This window comes from Platalea leucorodia, assembly GCF_965183815.1.
Source record: "Platalea leucorodia genome assembly, chromosome: 7".
Taxonomy (NCBI): domain Eukaryota; kingdom Metazoa; phylum Chordata; class Aves; order Pelecaniformes; family Threskiornithidae; genus Platalea; species Platalea leucorodia.
The window spans coordinates 72,645,762-72,672,566 of NC_138829.1; the positions used below are offsets into that span (position 1 = coordinate 72,645,762).

The 26,805-nt window shown below is 48.6% G+C and overlaps 1 protein-coding gene across 5 annotated transcripts in view; it reads right to left on the reverse strand.

Annotated features, from left to right (window-relative positions):
* Positions 1 to 2,866: 2,866 nt before the first annotated feature.
* Positions 2,867 to 26,805, reverse strand: part of PLCB2 (phospholipase C beta 2) — a 48,941-nt gene continuing 25,002 nt past the window's right edge. For 2 of the 5 annotated variants that reach the window (XM_082316960.1, XM_082316963.1), the window contains 20 exons: positions 26,379 to 26,463; positions 24,822 to 24,993; positions 23,870 to 23,967; positions 23,034 to 23,130; positions 21,985 to 22,069; positions 21,432 to 21,556; positions 20,245 to 20,399; positions 19,638 to 19,802; positions 18,447 to 18,546; positions 18,070 to 18,174; positions 16,966 to 17,051; positions 16,772 to 16,868; positions 15,035 to 15,088; positions 13,268 to 13,478; positions 12,860 to 13,028; positions 11,116 to 11,192; positions 8,772 to 8,867; positions 7,541 to 7,598; positions 6,799 to 6,885; positions 2,867 to 6,148 (listed from right to left, as the gene is read on the reverse strand). In XM_082316960.1, coding sequence (XP_082173086.1) covers positions 5,876 to 6,148; positions 6,799 to 6,885; positions 7,541 to 7,598; positions 8,772 to 8,867; positions 11,116 to 11,192; positions 12,860 to 13,028; positions 13,268 to 13,478; positions 15,035 to 15,088; positions 16,772 to 16,868; positions 16,966 to 17,051; positions 18,070 to 18,174; positions 18,447 to 18,546; positions 19,638 to 19,802; positions 20,245 to 20,399; positions 21,432 to 21,556; positions 21,985 to 22,069; positions 23,034 to 23,130; positions 23,870 to 23,967; positions 24,822 to 24,993; positions 26,379 to 26,463 — 2,395 coding nt within the window. In that variant the 3' untranslated portion in view covers positions 2,867 to 5,875. The other 3 variants (XM_082316961.1, XM_082316962.1, XR_014228708.1) reach the window with 3 other exon arrangements.

Here is a 26,805-nt window from a genome sequence, read left to right on the forward strand (position 1 = left end):
GTAAGCAAATGCTGGTGTGGCTCTATGAGGCGTTGTGCTGCTGGAGGGATGGTCAGGGTTCATTGTGTGTTGTGTGAAGCCTCCACGGGAACGTTTGTTTTAGTGCTTTTATCTTACTTCTGTCCATTTCTCATCTTCTAGAAATTTCATCGCATTTTGTGTAGAGACAGCATTGTGTCTAGGGGAGCAGCGGCACGCCTGGCCTGCGAGGCACGGAGGCTGCTTCACTTCAGTGGGGAAAGGTGTTGATGCAGAGTCTGGTCTGTACTTCATCTGAGATGTGCCTTTGCTTACAGTTAGCGATTCTGCTGTATACACTCTGAAAAGTACATTTAGAAGATCTTTTTTTAGCACTAGGATGTAATCTGGATAAAACATTCCACCCTGTTTTCATGAAATTCTGCATAAATCACCTGATAAAGCTGTGCCAGTGCTTTGTTTAATAACAGAAGGGTTGCACAACAGAAACTGTGATGTGGTGTAAGGGTACAAGTCATGGTGTGTTTTCTTCCTCAGGCTTCAAACATCAGAGGATATTAATAACAGGAATCCAAACTGCTGAAGTTAAGCTTTCTTGCATCTGTGTCATAGTGTAGCTGAGCTGCGATTGTTTTTTGAAACGTCCACACCTTTAAAAAAGCCTCACGAAGAGCATTTTACTCTGGCATTGTTTCGGCCCTCGCTTTGGCCAACCAACGTCTGTTGTTCAGAGGCTGTCAGAGAATGGATGCTCTGCTTGGCGGTGATGGCAAAAAGAGCTAAAAAGGTTAGAAGAGGGGAGTACCGGGTTCGGCCTGCTGTACTGACCTCAAAATGCTCGCAGGCCTTTGTAGGTGGTGGTGGCAGGGGAGAGAGGAGTGAAAGCTTCCACTGACTCAGGCCCTGCGGCGCTGCCCTGGCTTAGCACGTCTGGCTCTGTACCGGGGGTTGATTCTGTTGGGTTCCTTCACTGCCAGGGTTTGCAGGGAAAAAGTAACCCCCGCTGCTTTGGCAGGGTGCATGGAGCGGGGGGCACCCCACGTCCACCTTTTGGTCTGAGCTAGGTGTCTGAGTTCCCTCCGGAGAGAGATGGGACGAATTGTCCTTTAAAATAAGCTAAAACACTTCTCTGGAGGGGCTTTGGGTGGCCGGTGTGGACTTGGGTGGCTGAAGCTGGCAACAGACCCCCGCCTAGCCAGCACGAGGGCTGCGCTTCTGCTGTGCTGGGTGTCGAGCGTGCGGCAGAAGGGTGGGATGAGCACCAAAGAGCTCAGTCTGTGGTGAGCACCATGTGCCACGGAATGACGTGCGGAGCAGTGGTGGCTGCTGTGCCCCTAGAAACAGTTACAAGCAGCTCCGAACAGCTTTTGTTATCAGCCGTCTCAGGCTGTAAAACAGCGAGTGTTGTGGGTGACGATTTACGCGGATGGGAAGTTCGTGTGTACCTAAGGGCCGGTCCTTGCTTTCCTGGTTGCATCCGTGCGTGGCTGGATCCAGGGGCGTAACCGCGGGCACCCAGCTTGGCTGTGGCTAACGGCTGGAGATAGCGGGTGCTGGGCAGTGACGGGGGAGCCCCGCTCAGGGCCAGTGTTTCTGGGTGGGGTTTTGGGTGCATTTCTTCGTTTGCATCTTTCCTCGCTGCTAGGATCGCTGTGGCTCTGCGCTGTGCTCGCGCTGGGAAAGCAGCCGCTCCCCTTGTGCTGATCCCATTTCTGACACCATCCTTGATCTCCGCTGGAGCCCCAGCGTGGAAAGCAGGGGGCTAATGACCGTGGGCTGCAGCTTGGAGCTGCCGACGCTGCGAGCTGCTTTAAGTCAGACTATTAAACTGCTTCCCGGCTGCAGTTGCACCTTGCTGTGATGTTTGTTACCTTTTTTTGAAGGCCCTCAAACTTCACAGCGTGAGTGAGACTTCAGGGATGGAGGCTGTTCTGTAAACCCACAAAATTGAGCTAACTAACTAACTAGAGTAATATTTTACCGCTTCCTGAAATAAAGCTTCAGTCCTGGAACAGCGAAGGCAACTGCTCTCAGCAGAAGGAAATGGCCGTTAATAGCATCTATCCACGCCAGAGCTCCACCGTACCACTGGAGGAGCCCAACCAGCCCTCGGGACGAGCCAGGAAGGGAACCCAGCTCACGCTGTGGTACCCGGGCGGTGCTGGGCCAGAGTTTTGCGACTCTGTTGCTGCCCACGGCAGAGAGGGTTCGGCACCCAGCCCGTCCCGTCCCGGGAGCGGCTCCTGCCGGCGCTCAGAGCCAGCGAGCGGCCACGGGGTTCCGCTGCGAGCGCGAGGGGCGAGCGTTGCCGTGGGGTGGGAGAGAACCAGCTGCAAGCGTAAGACACGGTGGCGCTGTCCTGGCGTGGCTGCGAAGGACCCTGCTGTCCCCGGGGAGGCCCTTTGCCAGTCGGAACTAGGACCACGCCAACTCACCGGAGTAGTTCTGGCTCCTGCTGAAGCGCTCTTCTGTCCCGTCCTTGCGAGGAGGAGGAGGCTGCTGTGTTTGAGGCAAGGGCGCCTGTAAGGGCACGGGGATCAGGAGCGGTATTTGGACTGTGAGTATTTGCTTTGCTAGGTTTGGTTACTAAGTACAAGAAGGAATGGAATGAACTAGTGCAGAGGAGAATGTGTGTGAGAAAGATACATTTAAAAAAACCCCCACCCTCACTGCCTGTTTAATAACTGAAGAAGTTGAATTTGGGAACCGGGAGCACAGACGACAGAAAAGTCCGGGCACCTGATGTCTCTGTTAACACGTGCGTACCCTGGGCAACAGCTGGGGCTGGCTCCCCTATCCACTAACGGCGATTAAAAAAAAAAAGGTGATCCAATTTTTTAAGAAATGCAATGTTTTATTTTTTTTAGAAAATAAATAAGTTGTAAATTTACAATAAACAATTCCAGTGTTATATTAACACCGCAGGGGAGGTATGGTCTCTTCTTGGATGTCAGACCAGGCTTGGAACATCTTGTCTCTGCTACCTACTTGAGCTGTTTGTTGCTGTGTTGGGTTTTGGGTTTTTTTGTTTTTTGTTTTTTTTTTTTAATAGCAGCACTTCATAATGCGTTTAATCAATGCAGTCTCTAGGTGTAACTGTTCTCGTATGGCAACCGCTGCACGCCGTAGGTTTGCCGTGACTGAGCTCACTTTCCCAGGAAAGACACAAACCTGAAGAACAAGTCGAGGGGTGAGTGGGGACTTTATTACCTTACGCTGCAGCGTGGCACTTGAAATTTTAGGGAGAGAAGAGAGACTGTTGTTCCAGTCAGGAGCACATCTCGCCTGGTATTGTCTCAAATTAAGGGCAAAGATTTTAATAACGAGGATGGAAGAAGCTCCTTTTTTAGACCACGGTCTCGCCCGTTTCTCTCCCATGGCTGGGTTTAAAGGCTCTCCACCCTCTGCAGTAGCAACAAAGGGGGCTCGAATGGCCAAATAAACGCAGCGAGGGTTTCGTCAGCGCAAGGCTCTCGAGGCTGCTGGTGCCAAGACTTGCGGTAGTCACAGATCTGCTCAATGGCAGGTTGGGGTTTGGGGGTCCCGTTTCCCCCCCATTTCTCTTTAGCAGTGTTTAGGGGGTTTTTCTGTTGGTTTTTTGTTGCTTCCTTGAACAATTTGGAAGATTTGACCTACACGATCTTATCTCTAGGATAAGCATTTGTAATAAAATAGCTGCAGTTCCCATTGCCTTTTGGATCCCTACGTGTATCTTCTTCCACCTCTTTTAATTAAGTCCTGCTATTTACTGATGTATGACTGGAGAGGGGTGACCTTTATTTGGGGGGGTGTCAGGTCAGTGTCCCCGTCCCCACCCCCATGGTGACCACTTTCGCAGGGTCCCTGTGACCTGGTGCAAGGATACTTCGGCAGCCAAACTCCAGCTCTTGGGCTCATGTTATTTTGGGACGCGATACGAGGAAGGCCGGGATGTGGCTGCTCTGTACTCAATTATTGCTATTTCCTGCTTTTTTAGGCTCCATAAGCAAAGTCTGTCTTAAATGGTGCTAGGAAAGAGTTGGACCGTATGTTTCCAGTTCCTTCCTTCTGGATGAGTGCGCGCTTGCTGTGTCAAAGCTCTTCAGCGCACAAGGTCGTAAAACAGGTGAGAGAAAGGGCGTGTGGGCAGGGGGCACTGATGCAAGTTCTGCATTCACAAAATAAGGCTTTGCCGTCCTAGAAAGCGAAAGTGTAAAGATGGCTAAGAGAAACCAACCCTTTTTCTGTTGCAAGACAAGACCAAGATAGTGGGAACCTTTCCCTCGCAGTGTGTTCTGCTGGAAGGTTTTGGGTTAGTGAAGAGACAGCAGCAGGTACGTGCTAGGGCTAGAAGAGGCTGAGGGCCATTTGCCCTTTGAAGTCCTATGGCCAGGCACTTTTCATGAGAGTTAGGCAGTGAAATGAGACTTCTCTGTCGCGTCACCAAAGGGGGGACTGCTGTTAGTTACAGGAGGACATACGGCATGGAGAAATGGGAAGTGAGCAAAGCTTTGAGGGAAGAGAGTAGGTGTAGTCCCCCCAAGGCCCTAACGAACCTGGCTATTTGAGGAGCGTGGTTTTCCCAGCAGCGAGGACCAGATTCTATAGATCGCTGCTGAGCCCCCGTTGTCATTCATCGGGATGGCAGCATGTCAAAGAAGCTCCAGAGAACTGCCTTCTGCTACCTGAACGGATAATTCAGTGCGGTTTCTTGTGAGCCACACTCAGCTTCTGATTCTGGGAATCTTACAGGCAATATAACTGCCTGGCTCTTTAGTTGAGCAACAAAATTATCTTCCAACGGTTCAGAAATTTTGTTAACTAACTGTTGTTATCCGAAGCCCATAATATGGAACTGATTTAGCTTCAGGAGAAAAAGTTTCAGTGAAGCTCTGGAAATGTCAAATTGCTGTAGACGAGAACTCTGCAAATGTTTCTGTGGTAGCTGGAACAAAGGATGAGGCGCTCAGACTCCTCAGAGCATGCCTTCTAATTGCCCAAGGAGCCTGCTCAAGACTGGTAGCATCTTCAGGAGATACGGATCCAGATCTGAGAACTTGCCTGAAGGCCTGTGAGAGTCAAAGTTAGAATCAGGCATGAGAATCAGCCCCTGGGAATAAGGAGGGGTTGGAAAGAAGGAAAGCTACACTGCTGGCAATGCACATTTCCACAGAAGGAAATGCCGGTGGGTGCTGTGTGGACGCCAGTGTACTGAAAACTGCCCTGATCTGACGGGGGGGTGCACCAATTAAAAAGCCAACACTGGTTGCGCAAGGAAGCGGTACGCTGACAGAGACCGGTGTGAGGTTCTACCAAACTGACCTTTCCTCCTACTAACAGGGGCTGTGTCTACATTAGCAGTAGTGTTGCCAGAGGAATGGCGCTGTAGAAGACAACAGTTTTTGCTGAGCACCTGCCACCCACACTGAGATGTATTTCAGGAGGCTTTATTCTGGGCTAGCTCTCAGCTGGTTGGAGCATATTAGTGGGCTACTGGAGGGTGTCTGTCATGTAGATTTTGTTCAAAGGGCTCTAGCTTTGAGACCACGCTGATGTGGAGAGATGCATGTGACAACTGATGCGGGAACGTACTCTAAAAACTGAAGTCTGTCTGAATCTAGACTAAAACATGAATGTAGATGCTGCTGTAAATGCCAACAACTAGCTTGTCTTCAGCCACAGGCCCTTTCACGCTGCTTAAATACCTTAGCGCTAAGGCTGTGGAAGACAAAGAGAGCGAAGCGCTCTCTGAAGGGTGATCTCTTCAGACTACTTCCAATATCTGGGATAATAAAGTAATAAATTCCTGAAGGATTTCAGGAGTTCCCCAGAGTGGAAAGGGATAGTAGTAGTTTGTCAAGCTGGTCTTTAACTTCCCTATGTACCTCCATAAACCTTCTTGAAAGGGAAGCATCTCTCAAAATATGCTTTCTTCAATCTCGACATCTGTTTCAGCTCCTGGGGGCTCGGCCATGGCTATTGTAAGCCTCGACACCTCTGCCACTGGGATCTTTTCTTCCAGTTGTTCTGTAGAGCCGCCTTCTCCCTCAGGAATGCTCTGAACTGCTTCCTTCTGAATCTCTGGCTCTCCAGGAAAGCCTGCTTTTGCGAAGTTCTTCACCATCTCCTGCACCTCCATAGTCAGACTTTTCAATTTCTCCTCATACTCTGCCAGTGCCTCCTGCTGCAGCTGCAAACAGAGACCTCAAATCATTCTCCAAACACAAGCTAAGCAGACGTCAGGCTGAGAATGGTATAAAAACCTGCTCTGAGAGAGACCGATATGATGAGATGTTAGCTCTTCATAATTTTGGTCTCAACCCTATACTGAATGACTTGTCTCCCTCCCCCAGGCCATCTCTGCCTTCCCTGAAGATGAAAGCGGGGAGGTTTGCTGATTTACATTATTCTGATTTGCGCCACAGTTTGAGGAATTGAGACTGCAGGTTCACTGCACATCAGCCTTGAAAGAGTATGAAGGCCTTTTGTGTGTTTTGAGAGTTTGAGGAGCTCAAGGGATGAGACTCATCTCTTCTAAAGATGCGTTTCCATCACACTTTAAATTTAGGGGCTTTTTGTACGGTTAGATGAATGCTAGTGCTGGCACAGGGCGTGTAGGAGTGCAGCACCTCTGACTTAGATCTGTGTAGGCTCCTGCAGAACCACCTTCTAAGTCATTCATTTTCTCAGCGTACCGAGGAGTGGGTGGCTGAAGTGTGCGCGTGGAGGATGAGTGTAGCATTAATTAAAGAATGCGCAAGGAAGACTGATCCCCTCTAGTATTTTGGATTTACTGTACTGAGTAACAGCACTGACCCTCAGCTTCATCTTTGCCTTTACCTGGCTTTCTTTCTCCTTGATTGTTCTCAGATTATCTGCCTGCTTCTCTTCCAGTTTCTGCTGATACCTGGCTGTCTTTTCTGTCACCTTTAAAAAGAACAAATTAAAAACCACTCAAACTTAAGTTTTTAATAAACAAATGCTTTAGCCATCCCAAGCTTGTAACAGCAAGACAGAGAGTGATAGGGCACACGCCACAGCATCCCCCTCATTCCCCAGTCTGAACAATTGCTGCTGGCTCCGAGTTACTTGTGCCGTACTGGAGACTCTGAACTCCAGCGCTAGGCACGCATGGCCAGAGCGGGCGCACGCGTGAGCACGCGGGGTCTGCTCAGCGAGGGCAGGGGTCTCTGAAGGGCAAAGGCGAGATCCTTTGGGTCTCCTCTCCTTCTGCAAAACTTTGCACGTTGTTAAATAGATGCGGGGTTACACTGCTCGTTAGCTGTGCTTCAAAATAATCCTGGAATTAGAAATGCAAAATATCCTGACAGCTCTGTTTGCGCTGTGTCTCTGACCGGGCGGGAGGACCGACTGTGGACGCTTATGGACCTGCGCTGTTTTAGCGAGGGCAGTAGCTGCCTTCAGCTGCACTTTGGCTGTCTGAATTACACACTCAGAGTCCTCCATGCAGCAGCAATTTAATGGGATTTACATGCCCGAGAGAACTCACGCTCTGTCTGAGAGACACCCCCACTTCGCAGAAAACAGAGATGCTGTGGCAGACTGTCACAGGAGAACTTACCCGTTTGATTGTTTGCACCACTTCCTGAATGTGAGAGTTATTAATTTCTTTCTTCAACCTTTAAAGAAAGGAAATGTATAAAAACCTGTAATCCATCTGTTATCTTTATATAAAACGTGTTTATCAATTCTGATCAAGTGCCACACAGTACGACAGGACTGCTGGTGCCCACACAGAAAGACAGGTGTGTTATATTCTCACCGTGTCCTCCCACGTGGAGGGGTTGCTGTAATTTTAGGAAAGGCAAATAAAGCACCATTCAAGTTTGACTGAGACATAAGCCAAATACTTGGATGCAAAATTCTAATTTTTTCCAGCTTAACAGCCAGCAAAAGGACCTTGCTAGGAGCCGGAAGCAAAGGAGGCAGCGTACCCCCTTCTGTACCCTCGAACGCGTGAAGCTGTTACAGCTGGTTCGTATCACGCAGGACCTGAACGCACAGGCTCAGCAGCAGAACATTATTTTTGTAACAGCGAAGGGGAAGGAAGGCTGCAGCCATTCTGTGCCTAAACACAGCCTCTTACTGAGGTGGTTGCTGAAACGGATCACAAACAGATTCCGGAGAGGCTGGGGAAGACCCGCCTTGCTTCTGGGGGGGAGAAGTTCCCACCAAGGCATGGGGCAGGCAGGCAGTATTTGGAAGCGCTCTTAGGCTTCAGCTGAAGTGACTGGAAGGTGCGTCATCACGTCAGCAAGACGCTTACATGTCACGTAAGAGAGCCAAAGAGACGGGTGCATGGGAGGCAAGGCTTCAAGGTACAATTCTCCACCTACACTTTCTCCACCTGTAATGACCTCCCCCTGCATTTCCGTATCAGCTCCTACTCCCTGCGGCAGGGCAGGGGGTGTTTCTAAGGCACTGCTCCTCTCGGGCTATTCAGCAGTCCAGTAAGGGAAACCGATCTTGCTGGCTGCCTTACACAAAAAATGAAGCCTATGGAGAAAGCTCCGGCAGCCGCTGTCCGCAGTGACTGCGGGAATGACGTTATCACTACAGCTAGGGAGCAGATGTTTGGCTTCGCTGCCTGCGTACTGGAATGCAACGGAGAAAAAACGCTACGCCAGGGGTGCGGGCAGGCCAGCACACCTTCCCTGGCCCTGCAGCTCTGCCTGTCTGCCCGTTTTGAAAAGTTCCCATGTTGGTGACAGAGACTGTAGCGCTGTTCCCTGCCCGGAGCAGCACATCTAGTGTTCCGCACAGACAAAGCCCAGTTCCATCTACCCCAGTACCTCTCCTGAGCGGCCTTGTCGCTAGTATTCCTCATCATGGCTTGGATGCGGTCCACTCTCTTTGCCTCCAGCTTCTTCTTAATGTTTTTAATATTGCTGTGGAGAGAAAAGAGCGCTGTGAGAGACTGAAGCAGCCCTCTGCATTTGCTCTCTGGAGTGCTCTACTGTCCAGAAAAGCAGTTTGACTGATTGTGCAGCAGAAAGCCCCAAGTCTTAGGAATATTTTAAGTCCTGTAACTTTTTCTTTTTTTTTTTTTTTTAAAGGAGTCATAACAAAGGGATAGGAGAAAACACATGTTATATAATTAGGCTGTATTGTGCACCTACCTTGGGTTCCTCTTGAGCAGCAGGAGACTTGCTGAAAGTACTTACACTGCTAAATTTAAAAAACAAAAAAAAAAAAGGAAGAAAGAAAAAAAGGAAACAAAAGGGGAAAAAAAAGAAAACAAAGAAAAGAAGGAACTACACGTCTGTATAGCAGACCTAAAAAGAAGACTTGAAGCAAGCAGAAAGGCACATAAGCTATGGGATGTGACTTGCAAAGCAGAAACCATAAACGCTTAAAAGGCATTTGATCAACCAGTAGGAAAGACCAAAAGAACAAACCCCAGAAGACCTAAGATCTGCGCCCCTGAGGCGTGGGCGGCCATCAAAAACGCTAGCTGAGGCCAGAGCACGTGGCGAGAGCCAGGGAGGCAGGCGTGAGCGTCAGGGCACGAGGCTGCTGACGCACCACCAGTACCCGCCTTGGCCCTCTCGTACAGCACGGTACAGCAGGCCAGCTGCTAAGGGGGACGCAAGCACGGCTGTCGGGTTGCGGCCCCTCGGTCTGGTGTCCTGCCCCAGCAGCGGAAGCCGCGTACGCTTACGAGAGGGGTAAGAAAGAGAACAAGTGTAGGGTGATTTTTCCCTCCTCCACCTTCCCGGTTTCCAGTCTGTCCTCCAGCTCCTATGCATGTATCTATCTCCCATGAATGTCTCATGCCTTGGAGTTTAGCTCTACTTTTGGACTTCATAGCTCCTTGCCCTGAGAGGAAAAGAACTCCATTTATATGCTGTGTGACAGAAGTACTCCCTGAGAACTTCACTGGGTGCCCCACAGTTCTTCTCTTATGAGAAACAGTGAGTAATCGCTTCCCTATTCTTCTTCTCCATACCATTCATGATTTTACACACTTCTGTCACATCCCCCTCAATCATCTGTTCTCCAAGCTGAGTCCTATTTAATGTCGTTTTGTGCAGAACTTGCTCCTCACTGCTGACTACCCTTGCCACCCCCTTCTTGCTCTTTCAAAGCTTTTTGTTCAAGATGGCATACCAAAAAGGTGACTGCACTGTGGAGACAGATCTAGTGGCATAATGCTGACTGAATCTTTTTTTTTCCCGTGCAATTCCAAAAATTCTATTTGCCACTTTGGCCACTGCAGAGCTGTGAATGACGAGCTGTTTGAGAGCAGTATCCACAGCAGTTGAAGATCTCTTTCCCGAGTGACAATAGCTCAGCCATGCGTACGGACGAGCTATGGTTGGGTTTTTTCCATTCACGTTATTTTGTATTTATTCATACTGAACATAACTGCCATTTTATTGCCTGCTGCTCGAGATCTTTAAATCTTTCTGGAGCTCCTCACAGCCAGCTGTAGATGTGACCGTACTAAATGACACCGTATTGTTAGCAAACCATTACCTAGCTACTCAACCTGTTTTTCTTAGTCTTGTCTGAGTATGCTGAATAGCTGAGAGAAACAGAGCAGCTGTCTGGGTGGAGGGCACGGAAAGAGGAAGTTTTGCCTCACTTAGCAACTAAAGGCTGAGAGAGGATTTAATGGGAAGGAGGAATGAGCGAGGATTTTAGCTTCAGGACAATGTAATTGCAAGAACAAATGGATAAACGCCTGGCTAGAAATGGGTGAATTGATTCTGCCAGTTTATTTAAGTACTGGAGACAAGATGCTCAATTCACTTAGAAGACGGAGCTGATCAGTCCCTGGGAGGGATTATGTGATGTACTGACTGCAGCAGCGAGAGATGACATCCAGTGACCAGCAGTCTTATTTCCTGTCTTTCTGAATTAGTCACTCAAGGCTACTCGCTGCAGCTGGAAGGCTAGTAGCCTGTTTGGTGCCTTGTGGCAGGAACGCTCTTCTGCAAATCACAAGGCAAGAGCTGTTTTCCCTCCACCGCCCCTGTGTCACACCGCTGGGCCTCACTTTCTCACCAAAGTAAAAGAAATGCTTCTGTATTCACTCACAGTCTGTAGTACAGTGCTTGGAGATCTAGCAGAAAATGCTACCCCAGCCAAGAGCTATGCATTATTACTTTGTTATTCAAACACTAAGCTTACCTTTCTGACGACTCCTTCAGTGCCTTCTGCTCAGCTGTCTGCTTCTCTCTGGCTAGCTCTATTATCTTGGTAACTTGCTGTTCAAGGGATGAAAACAAGATCAAAACCAAACAAACCAAGGTGAGACTCAGCACACCGTCCGTATCTAATTACCACCAGATTCAGCTTTATCCCTCCCTGCACTGAATTCCAGGGGCCAGCTCATCCACGAGGCTTTGTGCAAACCCGTGCACCCCAACAGCGAGTGCGGATGTGAGCACGGATCCGACCAAGGCTCCCAAGGCTGCTCCGTGAGCCATGCCACTCACCTCTCGGCTACCTTTATGGACAGCTTGCTATCTCTTTGTGCAGGAGGCAGCACGGATTCACTGTACTCGTGAGGAGGTGGGAAACAGCAGTAGAGCTTACCGTCTGAACAACAGGGGCTAGCAAGAGGATGGGAAACTCCTGGCAGGGTAAGTGTCAGTGCAGCGAGACCTGCCTGCACGGCTGCCTGCTGAGAGACAGCCTGAGAGGAAAAGCCCTGGCTGCTGGGCTACGTGCTGTGCAGTGAGGACTCAAGGTTTTTATTTCCTGTTTGTAGCCTTGCCTACTAAATCTCACAGTCTTTGACAGAGTTGTGAGACAAGGATGTTTTATTCCTTTGGCTTCTCTCTCTGGTGATAAGCATGATTTCCAGGGAAGCTAGTTCTTGAGGCAGGTTTTTTTTTCCCCTCAGGGTTGCTATAGGCTAGACCAGCCTGTCTTGTAGACAGCTTGCAAGATGCTTGTCAAGCCGAAGTGCACCAGGGAACCTAAGATTTAAGTCATATGATGCAAACCGCTTTGGAAAATAACGATAGGAAAAGGCCTCCAAATCCTGGAATCATCCCCCTTTCATTGGAACAGATGGCGTGTGCCATGTTTATCATCACCATCTCGTGGACTGCGCTTCGTCTCCAGGCATTACTGTGTCTCTTGCTGGCGTTTGCTTAAGGTGAGGGGGCCTGAGGGTGTGGGAAACACCGATGCACTTGCAGGACTCACCGGCGACACCTTACTTTGACTTCTACTAAGTCAAACAGCAAAACATTTTCCAGATTTCAAGAGGAATGAGACCCAGCCCTGCTGTCGGTGCTAAGGGGTGGTCCTAGGGGTACTGTCCCTCACAAGGTTTCGTTTTATTAGCATAGATGAGGCAGTGGCTGCTCTGTTCCCACGCATCACCTGTCCTGGCTGATGCCAGCGGCGAGCGTGGCTGCCCCCGCGGCACATCTGCAAGGCTCTGACGGTTGCCACTGGTGAACCTGCAGGGCTTCCATGTCCCTGTGTGTCACCCTAGCTCCGACGGTACAGCACCGAGCGGGGAGCCGTGAGAAGCGTGGTGCAGCCTCACGTACCCGGGCTCCTAGAGAGCCGGCACCTGGCAGCCTATGAAGCCAACCGCTGCCACGTTAACCCCGAGCTAAGCTATCAGAAGAGCTTAAGCAGATGGAGCCTGATGTGCTCCAGGGCAGTGCGTCTCAAGTTTTTTCAAATTGCAGACCTTTAAAAAGGTTTCTGCCGTATTTTTATAGCTTCTAACAAGCATCACTGTCCACATTCTTAATTATCTTGCATGGACCTGGCAATTGCTCTCAGGGGTGTTTTCTGCCCTGTGGCCACATTTCCAAGCTCACGGTTTAGTGAAGAACTTGGTTTTTCAGGCTGTCCTTGCCAGGGGCTCTCCTAGGCTACATTTTCTGTTGACACTTGCAGTCCTTACCTCTGTGGCGTGCTGCTCTTTCTTTCTTCGAATCCCATCATGGTGTTCCTCCCCCAGTTGGATGAGGTCCATCTCCAGTCTCTCTCTCAGTTCCAAAACTCGGCTATCAAGGCTTTCTGCCATTTCTACAGGATTTGCACATGTACCAACATCACCTGTTGTCAAACTCCTGCAGAACAGATACAGCGGCTGTGCTGCTTCTAGAGATGCCGATACAATCCTGACCCTCCTACCCACCCCTCAGCGGGACCATCTGACACTGTAAACCCAGGGAGACGTGGATGCCCGCACCCCTCCATGCTTCCTTCAGAGAAGGGGAGCCCATGTTTCTCACAGGGATCCCTCTGCTTTGCTCTGGGGAGGTGACCCACAGGCCAGGCCTCGCTGGAGACCCTGGGCTGTATTTACCTCTTCTTCTGGGTCTTCCTAGTGTGCATCATCCTTTTCTTGCCTCCATAGCAGACCGACTCCGAAAAGAGTACAGAATATTTCTGCAGCAGCTCCTCCCTCCGTTTACTTCCTTTCCGCTCCAGCTCCCTCAGTTCCTTCTCCTGCTTCTTCAGCAGCTTCAGAAAGAGCTTCATCTGCTGCAGTTCTGCGAGGCTGGCTGTCTGAGGCTCTAAAATACAAAACAACGAGAAGCTGTTTTCTCTCACCCAGCATTTCTCAACCTCCTGTGATGCCTTCTGGGGTCAGACAGGTTTTTTCAGCACTGCCTTCGTTCAGTTTTTCCTCCCTCTTTTCAGCATTACCGGCAGCTCAGTTCACCATCTGGTGGATGTGTGGCAGGGGGATGGCCAGAAGAACTGCTGCCTTTCAGTATTTTGGCCAGAGGAACACACTGGTGGTGACGTGCCAGTCTGTCCGTCTTGTGCCTTGCACCCTTGTCCACAATTCTAAGTATCCCAAAGACAGCGCAATTGTTAAGCTAGTTGGCAGCTCTAATTATAAGAGAAAAGCGTTGTTATTTCATTACAGATTTTTTTGCAAAACTGAGTTACAATGACAGGTGCTTTCATCCCTTCCAGTTCTAATGCCTGGCATTTCTTCAGTTGTGAGGAAGAAATGAAAGGGCTTCTGAGGCAGCTGAAAATGAGAGGGGAAGGATGCCTGTGAACTGTTGAAGAACTTGTTATCTGGCAGGAGCAAGTCAGTCAGATGTGGTTATCTGTGGCAGAAAGGCCACAGGGAGTTATCTTCTCAGGGGAAGTAACTTTTTTGGCTTGGAATGTGTAAAAATTAACAGAACTTCTGGGTGTGTCTGCAATGCTGTGCTGTGCTGTGCAGGGTCAACTCCTTCTAAAAGGCTCGTATTGAGGAAACTCAAGGGTACGGCTTAAATGCAAGTCTCGGTCAACAAGTCCAGACTCTCAAACCAGAGCCCACTACGCTTCCATATCACGTGGTGCCTCTTACCAGGGTACGTATTTAATGTAATCATAGCTCTGTCCAGGGGAACATTTTTCTTCAGGAGTAACTTTTAAAAACAAAACTTATTTGGCAACATGTCCTGAGTGCAACAGGTTTACTCTTGTGCCCTCAGTTGGGTTCTGTGGCCCAATTAGGCACGCTGGTTATTAGTGTTTTGTATCGATGTGTATCACACTGCATTAAAGACACGGAAAAGCAGGGAACAATACATTACTACAGAGGGTGCCTGCGTGCTGAAGACTCCCTGCGGCCGCATTACCTCTGCTTTAGTCAGGGTAAAGGAACCATCGAACCTGGCCAGAGCAGAACTCGTGTGACAGCCCCAGCCTCCTACCTCGCTGTAAAGCTGACTTGCTGCAGTGTTGCTGCAGCCGTGGCCTCAGAGGGCTAAAGCTGGAGCAGCCCGAAGCTCTCCTGACCTACCTGGGCAGATGACAGCGGCCCAGCTTGTGTAAGGCATGGACCACGGCAACTTCAAGCCTCTTTTGCGACCTGCTGTGAGCTCAGTCCCGGCCTGAGAGCTCACCACACACCACGGCAGCTGTCAAAATGGGCAAATGGTGACACAGGCAGGGAAACCAGCTCCCTGAGCCCAAAGATCCACGTGGCCTGTCTTTAGTGCTGGCTACAACAGGCAGGCTTGGGTCAGGTCTTTTTGTAATTTGCAAACAGGCTTCATCTCTATCCCAGTCAGAACTTGGGCAGAGAGGGAACGTAACATGTGAACAGCACGAGAGGAGTTACCTGCAATCTGCGTCACTTCTATCACATTTTCGTCCTTGGGGAATGCCGCCGCTCCTGAAATCACAAAAGAGGTTCCTGTTTATGCTCTGTCTTGGATCTTTGGGTTGAAAACAGACAGTGGAGAGCTCATCAAGAACACGGGCCACACGAAGGATGGTGGTGTGAATACAAAGGAATTAATTAAGCTGCTGAGATGCTTAAGCGCTTGGGAACTTTGTTAACAAGCACAGCAGAAAGGGAACAGGATTCTCTGCCTTGCCAGAGAAAAAGGGCATTTGCTTTGTATTAGCTGAATGTTGCTAGCGATGATTTGGCACATGTAAACTTGTTTTGATTAGGTGAGAAGGATGTTCTGGTCTGAAATTTGAGAAAACTGATTGTTTTGATACCAACATATTTGAAAGGACACTAATCACATTGATACAGTTAACAGGGAAGAAATACTGATTAGCTGTCAATTACTATAAAACAGAATAGAACAGAATGAGGTAATCTAAGCATACGGTAGGGCACATGTTCTTACCTAACCTGCAATTACTCTATCAATTAGTTTGGATTAGAAGCATGTTTGAGGAACATTCCTTCTGGCACTTTCACCAATACTACACCTTTAATGGTTGTTGCCTGTCTTGTTTTGCAAGGCCAAGAAGGTGCCAGTATGAAAGGAACAAACATACTGTTAGGAAGATCTTTCTCTGCAAGACTTCTTTAAACCTAGTAATAAACGCTGACTTTGTGTTTTGATTTCTATTAAAGCAAATCCATAACTTTTTTCCAACTCATCTGACTGGTCAGAGTTCAGTAGTTTTTGCCCTTGTTATGTTAATGGGTCCCCATTTAATCCAGTGGTCAAAACACAGGACTGTGCTCCATTCCCACTCTTGCAGAATGCCAGATGTGGGATCTGTTCACTCTGAACTTGTAATGGATCTTAGAAAGAGGCTGGTGTTCATCTGAGCTGATGAATAAAATTACTAATCTCTAAAGCTCCAAAGTATTACACAACCGGACTCTGGTGCAAGTGCGGTTTCACAAGATAAAAGAGTTTTCAGGGGGATCTAAACATACTTAAAATGTCAGAAATCAACAGTAATCTACAGAAAAAGACCCTTGAAAAGAACAACAGAGGTGAAGAGCAGTGAGGTATTATGGGATAAAACCAAGCCAGATCTTAAAACCTTTGCCTCAGAAATATCCAGAATTATCATGTCTTTGCTCAAAATCAGTTTCACACTTAAGATGAAAGGCTGCATCTCTGCCACAGGCCACTTCTTCCCGGGCCAGTGGTTCCCTCTAAATGTTGTTATCTCCCCGGGAACTCTGCTGAACCTGGAGAACTGAGGTCCTCTCTCAGAGTCCTCAGCACACGTGCACGATGGCACAGGGACCAGCAGTACCACCCCGATACGTTAGCCCTGCCTTGGAGGGGAAAGCCCATGTTCACGCCAGCTGGGCCTTCAGCTTGTTTCCTGGTATTCTCAGTAGCCACCCGAGATTACTTTCCTGTTGTGGAGTAAAAGCAGTGCGCATGTCACACTCACTCCAGCCCAAGAGTCAGGGGATACCTACAACTTTTGCCATTAATGACAAGCACCAGAATTTCAGTTGGTGACTTGGCCTGAGAGGTTCTGACCCCATTACCAAGGATCTTCGCCCTCCAACACTGTCTCTTTCCAGCCTTTTGAGTGTACAGGCTTTCCCTTCCACTTTGCGCTCACCCCACCTCCACAGCTTTACCTGCAGGCCCATTAGAAAGAGGAGTGCTGAACTTCCCAGTGGAGTCTGGTATCCCGTTAGTTTCAGCAGGTGGGAAGTTCCTCTGCGTGCCAAGCCTCTAAAACAAAGATCAGAGGTAAATCAAAGCTCTATTACTTCAGGCTGAATCCATGCAACATGTTTTAGAGACAATGACAGAACTTGGAAAAACTTACCTCCACCGAGCCGTCTCTTAGCTTAACTGATCTCTTGTCTTGCAGACTGAAGAACTTAATGGGGTTGGAGAGAGCAATGGTCAGATCTAGAAACAAAGAGGAGGTCTTTGCTTGGATTATCAAATAACTCGTTGTACTCTGATTTTCCTCGCCTACTGGTTTCCCTCCCGGCCTGGGACAGGAAATTGTGGAGAAGGGATATTTGCTGTTCTCTACTCGGAACAAGCTTCTCCCTGGCAGCACAAAGGGAGGGTCCGTCTTCACCTCAGTGCCTTTCTGGGGCGATGGCTCACAACTGATGTTTAGGGCAGCTCTGTGAAGCTGAAAAGAGCATACTACTCCCAAAATCCAAAGCCAGGTTAAGACTTTCCTAACCTGCACAGCTCCCTGCTCCAGTTCCAGTCCAATGCTGCATAAACCTGGTCTTTTTTACAAATATGTGTTAAAACCATCAATTTCACAGGATTTCCCCCATGAATAAGGTTCATTTGTATGAACACAGGGGAAGAGAGAGCAAACATGAGAAGTATTCACAAGAACTTCTGTGGCGGTTACATTCTGCATGGCTTTGTCCATGATTGTTGAAAGTTTTGCTGTTAATACCTCCAGCGGGGCTTCTTTCCCGATTCATCTCTCGCTGTTGACCATCCCCCTTTTAAAGCAAGATCACTGTGTCCCAGTACCAGCAAGAGCCTCCTTCTCTTCAAACGGGGAAGAGGAACACTCCTGTGCTCCCCCTAAAACCCTACTGCTGTCAGTCCCTGGTAGTTATCACCTCTGCGCTCTAGGAAACCTCTCCCTGCCACTGGATAAAAGTAGCAAAGAGACCGACCCATTCCAAACCAGAGAGACGGAGTTACAGCTGTGCTGCACGTCAGGTATGTGCGCATCGGCCCATACTGGGAACCAGTCACAGTTACAGCGCAAGCATCCGCTCTCTTCTGATGAAAGCCAGGGTGAGACAGGATTCCGGCATGTGCTCAAGTCCCACCCCGACAAGGAATTAAGGGTGCAGCAGGAAAGAACCGGGCTGGAAAAAAGCTGCTGGATCACAGTTTGGACAAAGCCAGCACAACCCCCTGCGCGCACTCCAACGCGTACTACCTGCCCAAGCATCAGGAACGTAGTCCTTTATCTCCAGGTACACAAACAGAGAAGGCATGGTGAGCGGCATGTTACTTTCACTGCGGAGACAAACGTGGTGATAGCCTGAAAACAGAAAGCAGAAGAGGTAAGCTAACAACCTCTGTCCCTTCTTGTCTGTGCACTCCAACGGTAAAACAAAGCCTCTCTTTACAGAAGGGCACGGTGAATATATTACAGAATTAAGCCAAGGCTATAATAGGATGAATTTGAAGGCTCCACTGCCTACAGGAACGGAGATTAAGTAGCAAAATATGCAGACGTTCGTATCTTCTTTACAGCTTCCAATGGATAGGTCTCAAGGGCACAAAAGCTGAAGGGATTTCCACAAAATTTACCTGAGTGCATTGCAATAACGGGAATGATGCGATGACCAATGAACTTCCCTCCTTCCTCCCAAGCCACAATTTTGAGAGACGCCAACTCAGGCATCATGATCTAAGGAAAAAAGAGAGTAAGGCGCCAATGTCCTGACCTCTAACTCCCAACAGCATACTGGCTTCACTAAGTACAACTTGACTCTCTCCTCCTTCCACCAAAACAATGCCATCTCTCCAAGGAAGTCGCTGCCTATTTCCACATCTTGTAATTTAAGGCTACAGTTTATCACAGACGTAACTAAATTCACAGAAACTCCACAAAACACAGGCTTCTCGGAGGAGAGACTGCACAGGATCACAGGAGGGCAGTTTACCTCAAGAAAAAACAGGGCAACAAACCCTCCAAACCACAGCTTCCATGAAGCAATTCGCCAGAGAAGGGAATGAACTTGGAAGGATAATTCAGCAAACGTGGTAACTTTGCCATAAGGGCTCTTGCCTCCCTCCTCCCCCATTTTCTTCTGCCATGAAATGAACTAAAAATTATTCTGCCAGAACTGAAGCCTGAAAAGTGTTTTCTGAAATGAGGGTAATATTTATCTACCGCATCCCAAGTGGGCTGAAAATATCTGCTATTTCACAGGGCGCCTGGCAGAGCTGGATTGTGTAACATGTATTCTGCCTTTGTAACTGACTGCAGAAAGGCCAAACGTTACTATCACCCTTGACTTAACCTCCCCATACCCCGTAGCTGGATTAGTGACCACTGAATTCTTGTGGCCCAACAGGGCAGCTTTCCCCATTCTGGCACAACTGAAAGCCTCCCTCTTGTCCCGTTACTCCTCCGCTTTGCCTGTTTCTCATTTACAGTTTAACCACAGACATTCAGTTCCTTTCTGCTTCCTGGTGCTTCAAGTTTTCAAAGCCGATTAGTCAATCCAGTCTGAAGTGCATCACAAATGGCAGACTTTTGATGCATGTTCCCAGCTACCCCTTGTCTGTTCAGGGCAATACTGATGGAGAGGTTTTTGGATACTGTTGTTTGGATATTATCGGAGAGCAACACGTAACGCCTCGTGTGTCTAAAGCCATGCCTGAGATCTCCAGAAGGGAGTCCCTTCTGTCGGCACTGACCTCTCAAGGGGCAGTGCTTGTGGCCAACAGGATCTTTAAGGAGTCCCTGTCTAAATGACTATCAAACGTTAGTACCTTTTCAAAAACAAAAGCCTCCTCTTTCCATACAGGGTTAATGGAATTGGCAGTGGAGGTCAGTTTGGTTCTGTATTTGCGTTTTGTGTCCCTTGGCAACCCAAACAGCTCTACTTCCACGTAGGTCTTCACACTGCGGTCTGAGAGGAACTGACCGGAGAGTATCTACAGACAGGCAGAAACATCATTAGCAACTGCTGAAAAGAATAAAACGGAAAAAGCCACCCGTACCTTCACCCCAAAGTCACTCTGCCACCCCAAAACACCTTTTCTGCTGCAGCTTCCAATCCTCCATAGGCTTTGCTTTTACCTGCACCCATGTTTCTTGCTTCAGCACTTCCTCCAACCTCCTCCCTCCCCATCATCGCAGCCTTGGCTGCTTCTGTGTGGCAGATGCTAATTTTCTATTTTCATGCAATTATGATTAATTTAAAATAGTGAAAAGACTGGGAGTTGCCATGGTAACACTCTCCCACGGGACTCTCCGGGTTCATTTGCCACTAAGAACCCTACTGGGTAATAAATAGCGGGGACAGAGATGCCAGGTATGTATGTGGCGCCAGGAACTGGCTGTCAGGGGAGGAACAGCACCGTGGTTTGTACTTGCCGTGACAGACAGGGTACTTGCCACCACCACGTCAATGCGGTCCACAGAGAAGGGGTCGAACTGCTTGTCTGGCCGCCGCATGAATTCATGCTTGAGCAGATAGCCACACTGGCCGTTGAACTCAAACAGAGCCATGTTCTGCTGCATGGGGACATCTGAGATACAGAGGAACACAATGAGAAAAATTTCTGTGGGACCTCATCAGGTGGCTTGCGTGCTACGAGCGAGCTGGAAGATGCTGTACTTTTACAGCCCGTGCTAGCCAAAGGCTCACAAAGCCGTTTCAAAAACTAATTAAGCCTCTCAGCACCCTACAGGGAAAAATATTACAGCAGCTGTTGTAAGGTAAGTGGTTTGCTTATGATTGCACCATAAGTCATGGGTAGAACTAAATTAAAACCTACTTTAAGATGTACCCGCTATTTTTGGGTGTGAAGTAAACAGTTGTCCGAACCCCCCTACTCCTTCCCCTTCATTTTGGGCCTCCTCTCAGTCCATCTTCTCCTCTGCCACTTCTCGAGAACACCGCCTTGTGGTTTCTGCACCTGTCCTCAGTACGATATCCTCAGAACCGATCTCTCACTCCTGTTCAAAGCTGCTTCTTTTTTTCTCCTACTGATCCTACAGCTCATCTCCTACTCTCTACACATAAGACACTCCTCTGAGGAAGGAAGAGGGGTAAAGAATAGCATCTTCTAGAGGCTTTTCTTTGTCTCCTTCTCATGCTGGCTGTGCAGCAAGGAAAGGCCCTTCTTCCCTGGTCAGGTCAAAATACTGGAAATCATAGCATAGACAGGCCAGTCCTGTAGCCAGATGGAGCTCCGCCTGCTGCCTCGCAAAAGAGGAAGCAGCTTAGGGGAAGCGGGAGCTCCTGATGCATCCGTGCACATTATTCAGTCTGAGATCACGTTACAGGACAGCCAGAGGGGGTACCCAGACGCTGGATGACAGCAAGTCCATGTCTGTGTGCGTGCACAAGCGTGTAGGACTGGCATCTGTGTGCCAGGGTTGTGCTGGGCCTAGAAAAAGTGCTTTTGGTCTGCGGGAGACGGAGTCAAAGACCACCACCGCTTTGGGAGAAGGCACGTAGAATAAACGCATTCAGGGCAACAGCAGCGAAGGAAGAGACAGTGAAACGAGCACACAGCCTCCACCACGCAGAAGCTGGAGGACAATGTGACACTCACCCATGGTCTGGAAGTTGAGTGCCACCATCTGACAGCCAACGTTCCAGAACATCTGGGGCATGTAATTAGAGGAGTCCATCCGGGTGCCTTTGGGGTAAATCCGGCTCATCTGTCGCTTGTTGTATCTACAGTAGCTCTATTGGAAAGAAGTCTGGAGCACTCCTTGTGTACCCTGGGGCTAGCTCACGTATTCAAATTACGAAAATTGTTTAAGCTTTGCTACCAAATGCTCAGAGCCTTCCAGACAAGAAGTAAGAGAGGCCCTGGCAACAACAGGCTCCTTTCCCATACCCTTCCCACTTAAGGACAAGCATCTGGCAGCCTTGGCGTTCACTACAGCAGGATGCATCCTGTCAAGAATCTCTGCGAACAGCCCCCAAGCCACCCTGGAAGATCCCATGTCCCGCTTGCACACTTTATATCTCTGATGAAGAGTTCCCCAGGTCCTGAAACCAGAAGCCAGCTGGATATGCCTCGGCCTTACCCAAGCTTCAGATCAGCTCTCATACTCCATACAACCAACTACGCTGGACAAAGCTTGCCAAAAGGATACTCTACAAACTGCACAGGGAACTTGGTTAGTAGATCGTAAGCCTTCAGCTCCGTAAAGGAAGAGATGACGTAACTCCGGTTCTTCTCTAGAAACGGGAGATAAGAAAGCATTCAGAAGAAAGGCGTGCCCAGTCCCCATTCTGTGTGTGGGGACCGATGGACCCAAGAAGCACTTGGCCTGTTTATTCCCACTTTCTACCAGGTACCGTTTTCTATTAAGGCAGTTTCCCTTTCTCTGGCCCCTTGAGAAGGACTGAAGAATAGTACTCCACAAAAGGTGATTTATGTTTACCAGGGAGACAACGGCTGTGCAGTACAGGACAGGAACTTCAGGGAGCACAGGCAGGACTGGCTCGCAAAGCTCAAATGGCAATAATTTTGCCCATCTCTTCCTGCATTTCAGTGACTAATTTAGAGAATGGCTCCTGCCTGGAGTTTTAGTTCCAAGTAAATCCAAATGTTCAGTCTTGCACAAAGTTCTTTATTTTGTCAAGTTTCCCCTTCTTCACCCCCTATTTTTTTCACTCCCCTATGTTTTTTCTTTTTCTTTTCCTTTTCTTTCTTTCATCAATCAAACCAGCTCACTCAAAGCTAGACCCAAATGTGGGAACTGTTTAGAGGAACCTATGGAGTATAAAGAAATTGTGTGCATTTTCAGTGTTTCAGATGTTTCTCTGTCCAATCACCACAGAAGAGGAAGGCCAGTCACATATCTTAAGAAAAGCTGGGCCCAGCCCTCCCCTCAGAAGCAGCAAAGCAAGCCCACAGAGCTGTCACTGGCCTCTAGACTCATTCTTTCCATCTTCATTCGTATAACTGGGAGCAGTACCTGACATCTCCCTGTCTTCTCCTTACCAGTTCCTTACTACAGGGAGGAGGGCAGAAGGGAAGTGTTTGTGACCACGTGGATATTGTGGGAGAGAGAGAGCACAACCGAAAATGGGTGAAAGCAAGTCCCAAAGGCAGGTGGAGAACAGCAGCACCTGAGAGCACTACTCTCCTGGTCGAATGGAAACACTTGGGATCCTGAAAGGACTGAGTTTGACTTACGGGCAGAGACTTCAAAGGAGTCAAATTTGATCGGCTGTATGTAATTAACCAGGCTGGACATTTCCTCGTACGCCGTCACTTCCAAACCAGCAGTGCCCTGAGCAGAAAAACAAAATCCAAGAGAAGACAGATGAAGAGACCTTTCCTAGAGATGAAACAAAACACACCTGGGCTTCACAGTCCGAGAACTCCGGTGGCTGCCCTGAGCAGAGCGCACCGGTTGCTTTGGCTTCCTGGTCCTGCAGGTACACTGCGGGCAGCGTGATCAGGGGCACGGAGTTTCTAGGTAGCTTGGAAGAAACTGAAACTGAGGCATACGGAGAGGTATCAGTCAGTACGTAAGAAGCCCCGGACCTCTTTAACCTCTCAAAGCACGGAGTCTGGGACAAACCGGGGACATTGTTTTCCCTCCTTTCTGAGTGATACTCGGGAGACAGAAATGGAATTTTTTTTTTATTCAAGGGAACGCGGATGTCCTCCTTCCCCCTTCAGCAGCAGCACTTCATATTTCGGTAACAACTTTTATCAGACTGAGGCTAAGCCTCTCCAAACACCCTGAAGGCAGTTATCTCCAAATCATGCAGAATATCAAAGGCAGAGTCAGAAATAATAACCCTTCTGCTGTATTCTCTATGCTTGCAACAACACTTATCTTACTCAGTTTCTCCTGCAAAAGTTGTGTTGCATGGGGGAACAAAAGTCCCCGATTGGTCATTGCACAGTTTGTTCCCCCTTTGTGTTTTGGCTTCATCTCTATTCAATATGGTGAGGCCCCACAGAAAACTAGAGGCCAGAAAAAAAAAACGGAAAAGGAACAGAAAGAGCAGTGACAGTACCTCATCTGACTGCATCTTTTTAATTTCCTCTTCATCCAGGTTTCCGAGATGTTCATCCTCTTCCTCTGGTTCCTCTTCAACCACATCACCTGCCCAGACTAAGCACACAGCCCACATCAGTAGTGCCTATCAGTAGCACACTGAGACAAGACATTGCAGATCGCTAGCAATGGAGAGCTCTGCAAAACCTCACCATCAAGTCATGCAGGAATACGAAGTGGAAGAATCATGCAACTTTATTAGCCAAATCCAAATATGAAGTAGCACACTCTGGACTAGCACGCTCAAGTGACCAATAATTTCTCCTGCAGGCTTCCCTCATACCCCAAGAGTGACAATCACAATGCTGTTCTGCCCGCCAAGGTCGCGCCCATTTGTGGGAATAAACGTCCATTTCTAGGTGCTCTGTAGTGGCGCTCCCCTTGTCTTCATATGACTTCACGTGCTCCTACCACGACAGGGACTGAAAATTCACTGTTCTACCACAGGTTCCCTGAGCCCAAGAGGTGACAGCCTTGAGACTGGAGGAAGGGAGGAAAGCGGGGCTGAAGGTTCTATATGCCTTCAAGAACCTCAGGGTGAAGAACTAGGCCATGGTGAATTTGTGGTTACCGGAGAGCTACAAGCAGTGAAAAATTATCCACCCTTCCATCAAGCCAACAGCCAGTGTGTAGCAATGAATTCCCAACTCATGCAGCCATATACCGCAGAGTAGCAGAAGCGTTGACTGATGGGCAGGGCGTAAGTTGATTGTCTCTTGTGGTTGGAATGAAGTGTTCGAAAATATTCTGAAGATTTAATTTCTCTTCCAAGCTTATGCTGCTTCTTGAGATAACTGAATTAATGACTAGCACTGGCTTGCCTCAAGCTAGTATTGGGTGATTTGGAAGGTCTCCAGCGGGCCAGACTTGCTCATCTAGCTATACTAGTCCCATTTTCCCTTCAGACATACCAGTATCTTCAGCATCCATAGGGGTTGGCTGCTCGATGATTCCTGGTTCCACACTCCTCCCTTTCTTCAAAGAGTTCTGCCTCTTCCCAGATACAGATTGTTTTTTTTTGTTCTTAATCAAGATTTTCCCTAAGAGATCCTTAGGACTTGGCAGAGGAACTCCTGGCTTCAGCTGCAACAGATAGAATTCATACTGAATTTTCGTCACAAAGACAGAATTCAAACACTCATCTCTCCTGTCCCTCCCAGTACCACTCCTCTGGCCATTTACTGGTGCATGGACACATCTCGCACCCACTGTATACTTTAATTTCTCCATCTGCCGGCATATCCCACCATATCTATTTCTAAGACTTCACCTTTGGTTTCAGACCAGCATTTTGCACCTCTCAGCCCTCTCAGGATCTGCTGCCTGCACATGCCATGCTGTTCCCAGCCACCTATCCTGCACCACAGCTAAAAAAACCATCTATGTGGCTTGAAGGCATCCACACACCTCTGGCTTTCACATTCCACCTCCTTCTCTCATTCTCCCAGAGCCTCAGCCCTAGATCAGCACTCAGGCCATATTTAAACACTCTGCCTGCAGCAGATTGGAAAAAAAGATCCCAGAGTAGGTGGCTCAAGACAAGGATGTGTGACTCAGACTGTGCTTCTAGACCTACACTCCCTGCACGGATAGCAACAGGCCTACTAATAATTTAGCTAATAGCCTGAACTGTTTCTCCCCACACACCCCCCCTGTTTCTCCCTACTGCCTGGACAGTGGGCAACTGCTGATTTGCTCACTGCTTCTTTTCGGCCCTTTTTTTTGATCTCAGTGCTTCAAAAGAGATGCTTGGGCTAGGTGTCTCAGCTCCCCCCTCCACTACGTATCCCAAGGAACTGCCTCATGCTTTGCAGAACACAGGCGCTGCCCGTTATTTGTACATCAGTTCCATTCACAAGGCAGCTGAAGTAGCAATGTGCACGGGGATCACCAAAGATGTCACCGTGTCCACAAAAATACACGCTTGTACAAGTAAGCTGATGACTAGGGTCAAGCAGACCGGGAGCTTTACTCAGCTATTCTGAGCACAAAGCTACGCATGTCACTGACCTGCCCATCCATGCCTAGAAGGGAATATTTCCAGTTTGGAAGCAGGAATTGAGAAGCACTGGTAGGAAGAGCCTGAAATGCTACTAAGCCCTTGTTCCTGCTTCTTTCTGAAGCAAGTGCTGGCAGACAGATTTGAAACTGTACTGTGTACAAAAATACGCTGACCCATCTTGGTACAACTGGTACGACTTGGCTACCTAGAGCTCAGTTTCCAAACTCACAAAGTCACAGTGTTAAATAAGAGCAGGGTCAGGCAAGTGCTTAGGGAAACCCCTGCAACTGAGAAGTCTTCCATCCCCTTACTGTATTGCTCACCCCTATGAACCAGGCTTATTTGTCCACGGCATCGTCTTCTCTTTCACTGCCCTTGTATCTGTCGCGGCACCTCCTAGCACCAGGGGGGACCCATTTTTTCAGAAAGACCTCTCCACCAGCCTCCTTCCCCAGCTTCCACTTACTGGGTATTTTTCCAGCGGTTCCGTCAGCAGCATATCTCCAAATATGGTTCGGCAGTACTCAGCCATCTTCGCCTGCTGCTTGGGCCTAAGGAACAAAGAGATCAAGCAGGAGTGAACAGGAAAACAAATGCCCAAATCCAGAGCTAAGCATGAACAATCATCTCGAGATCCATGTACTCTACCCAGAAAACCAGCTCTTGCCTTCACTCAGACAGCTCTGCAAATCTTGAAGTCCCTTCCCAGGCCGATTCCCATTTGTTCATACTCTGCCATCCCGAGCTAAAAGGCTGCGCAATTGTGGTCACTCTCACTCTGCATCTCATGGCTCATCTTTCAGCTCTGACCCACCTCCAGTTGCTTCAGAAATCTCAACTGATGTTTCACTCCAGCTCAGGCACTCACTTAAAACCCAGCAGCCCTTGCCTGT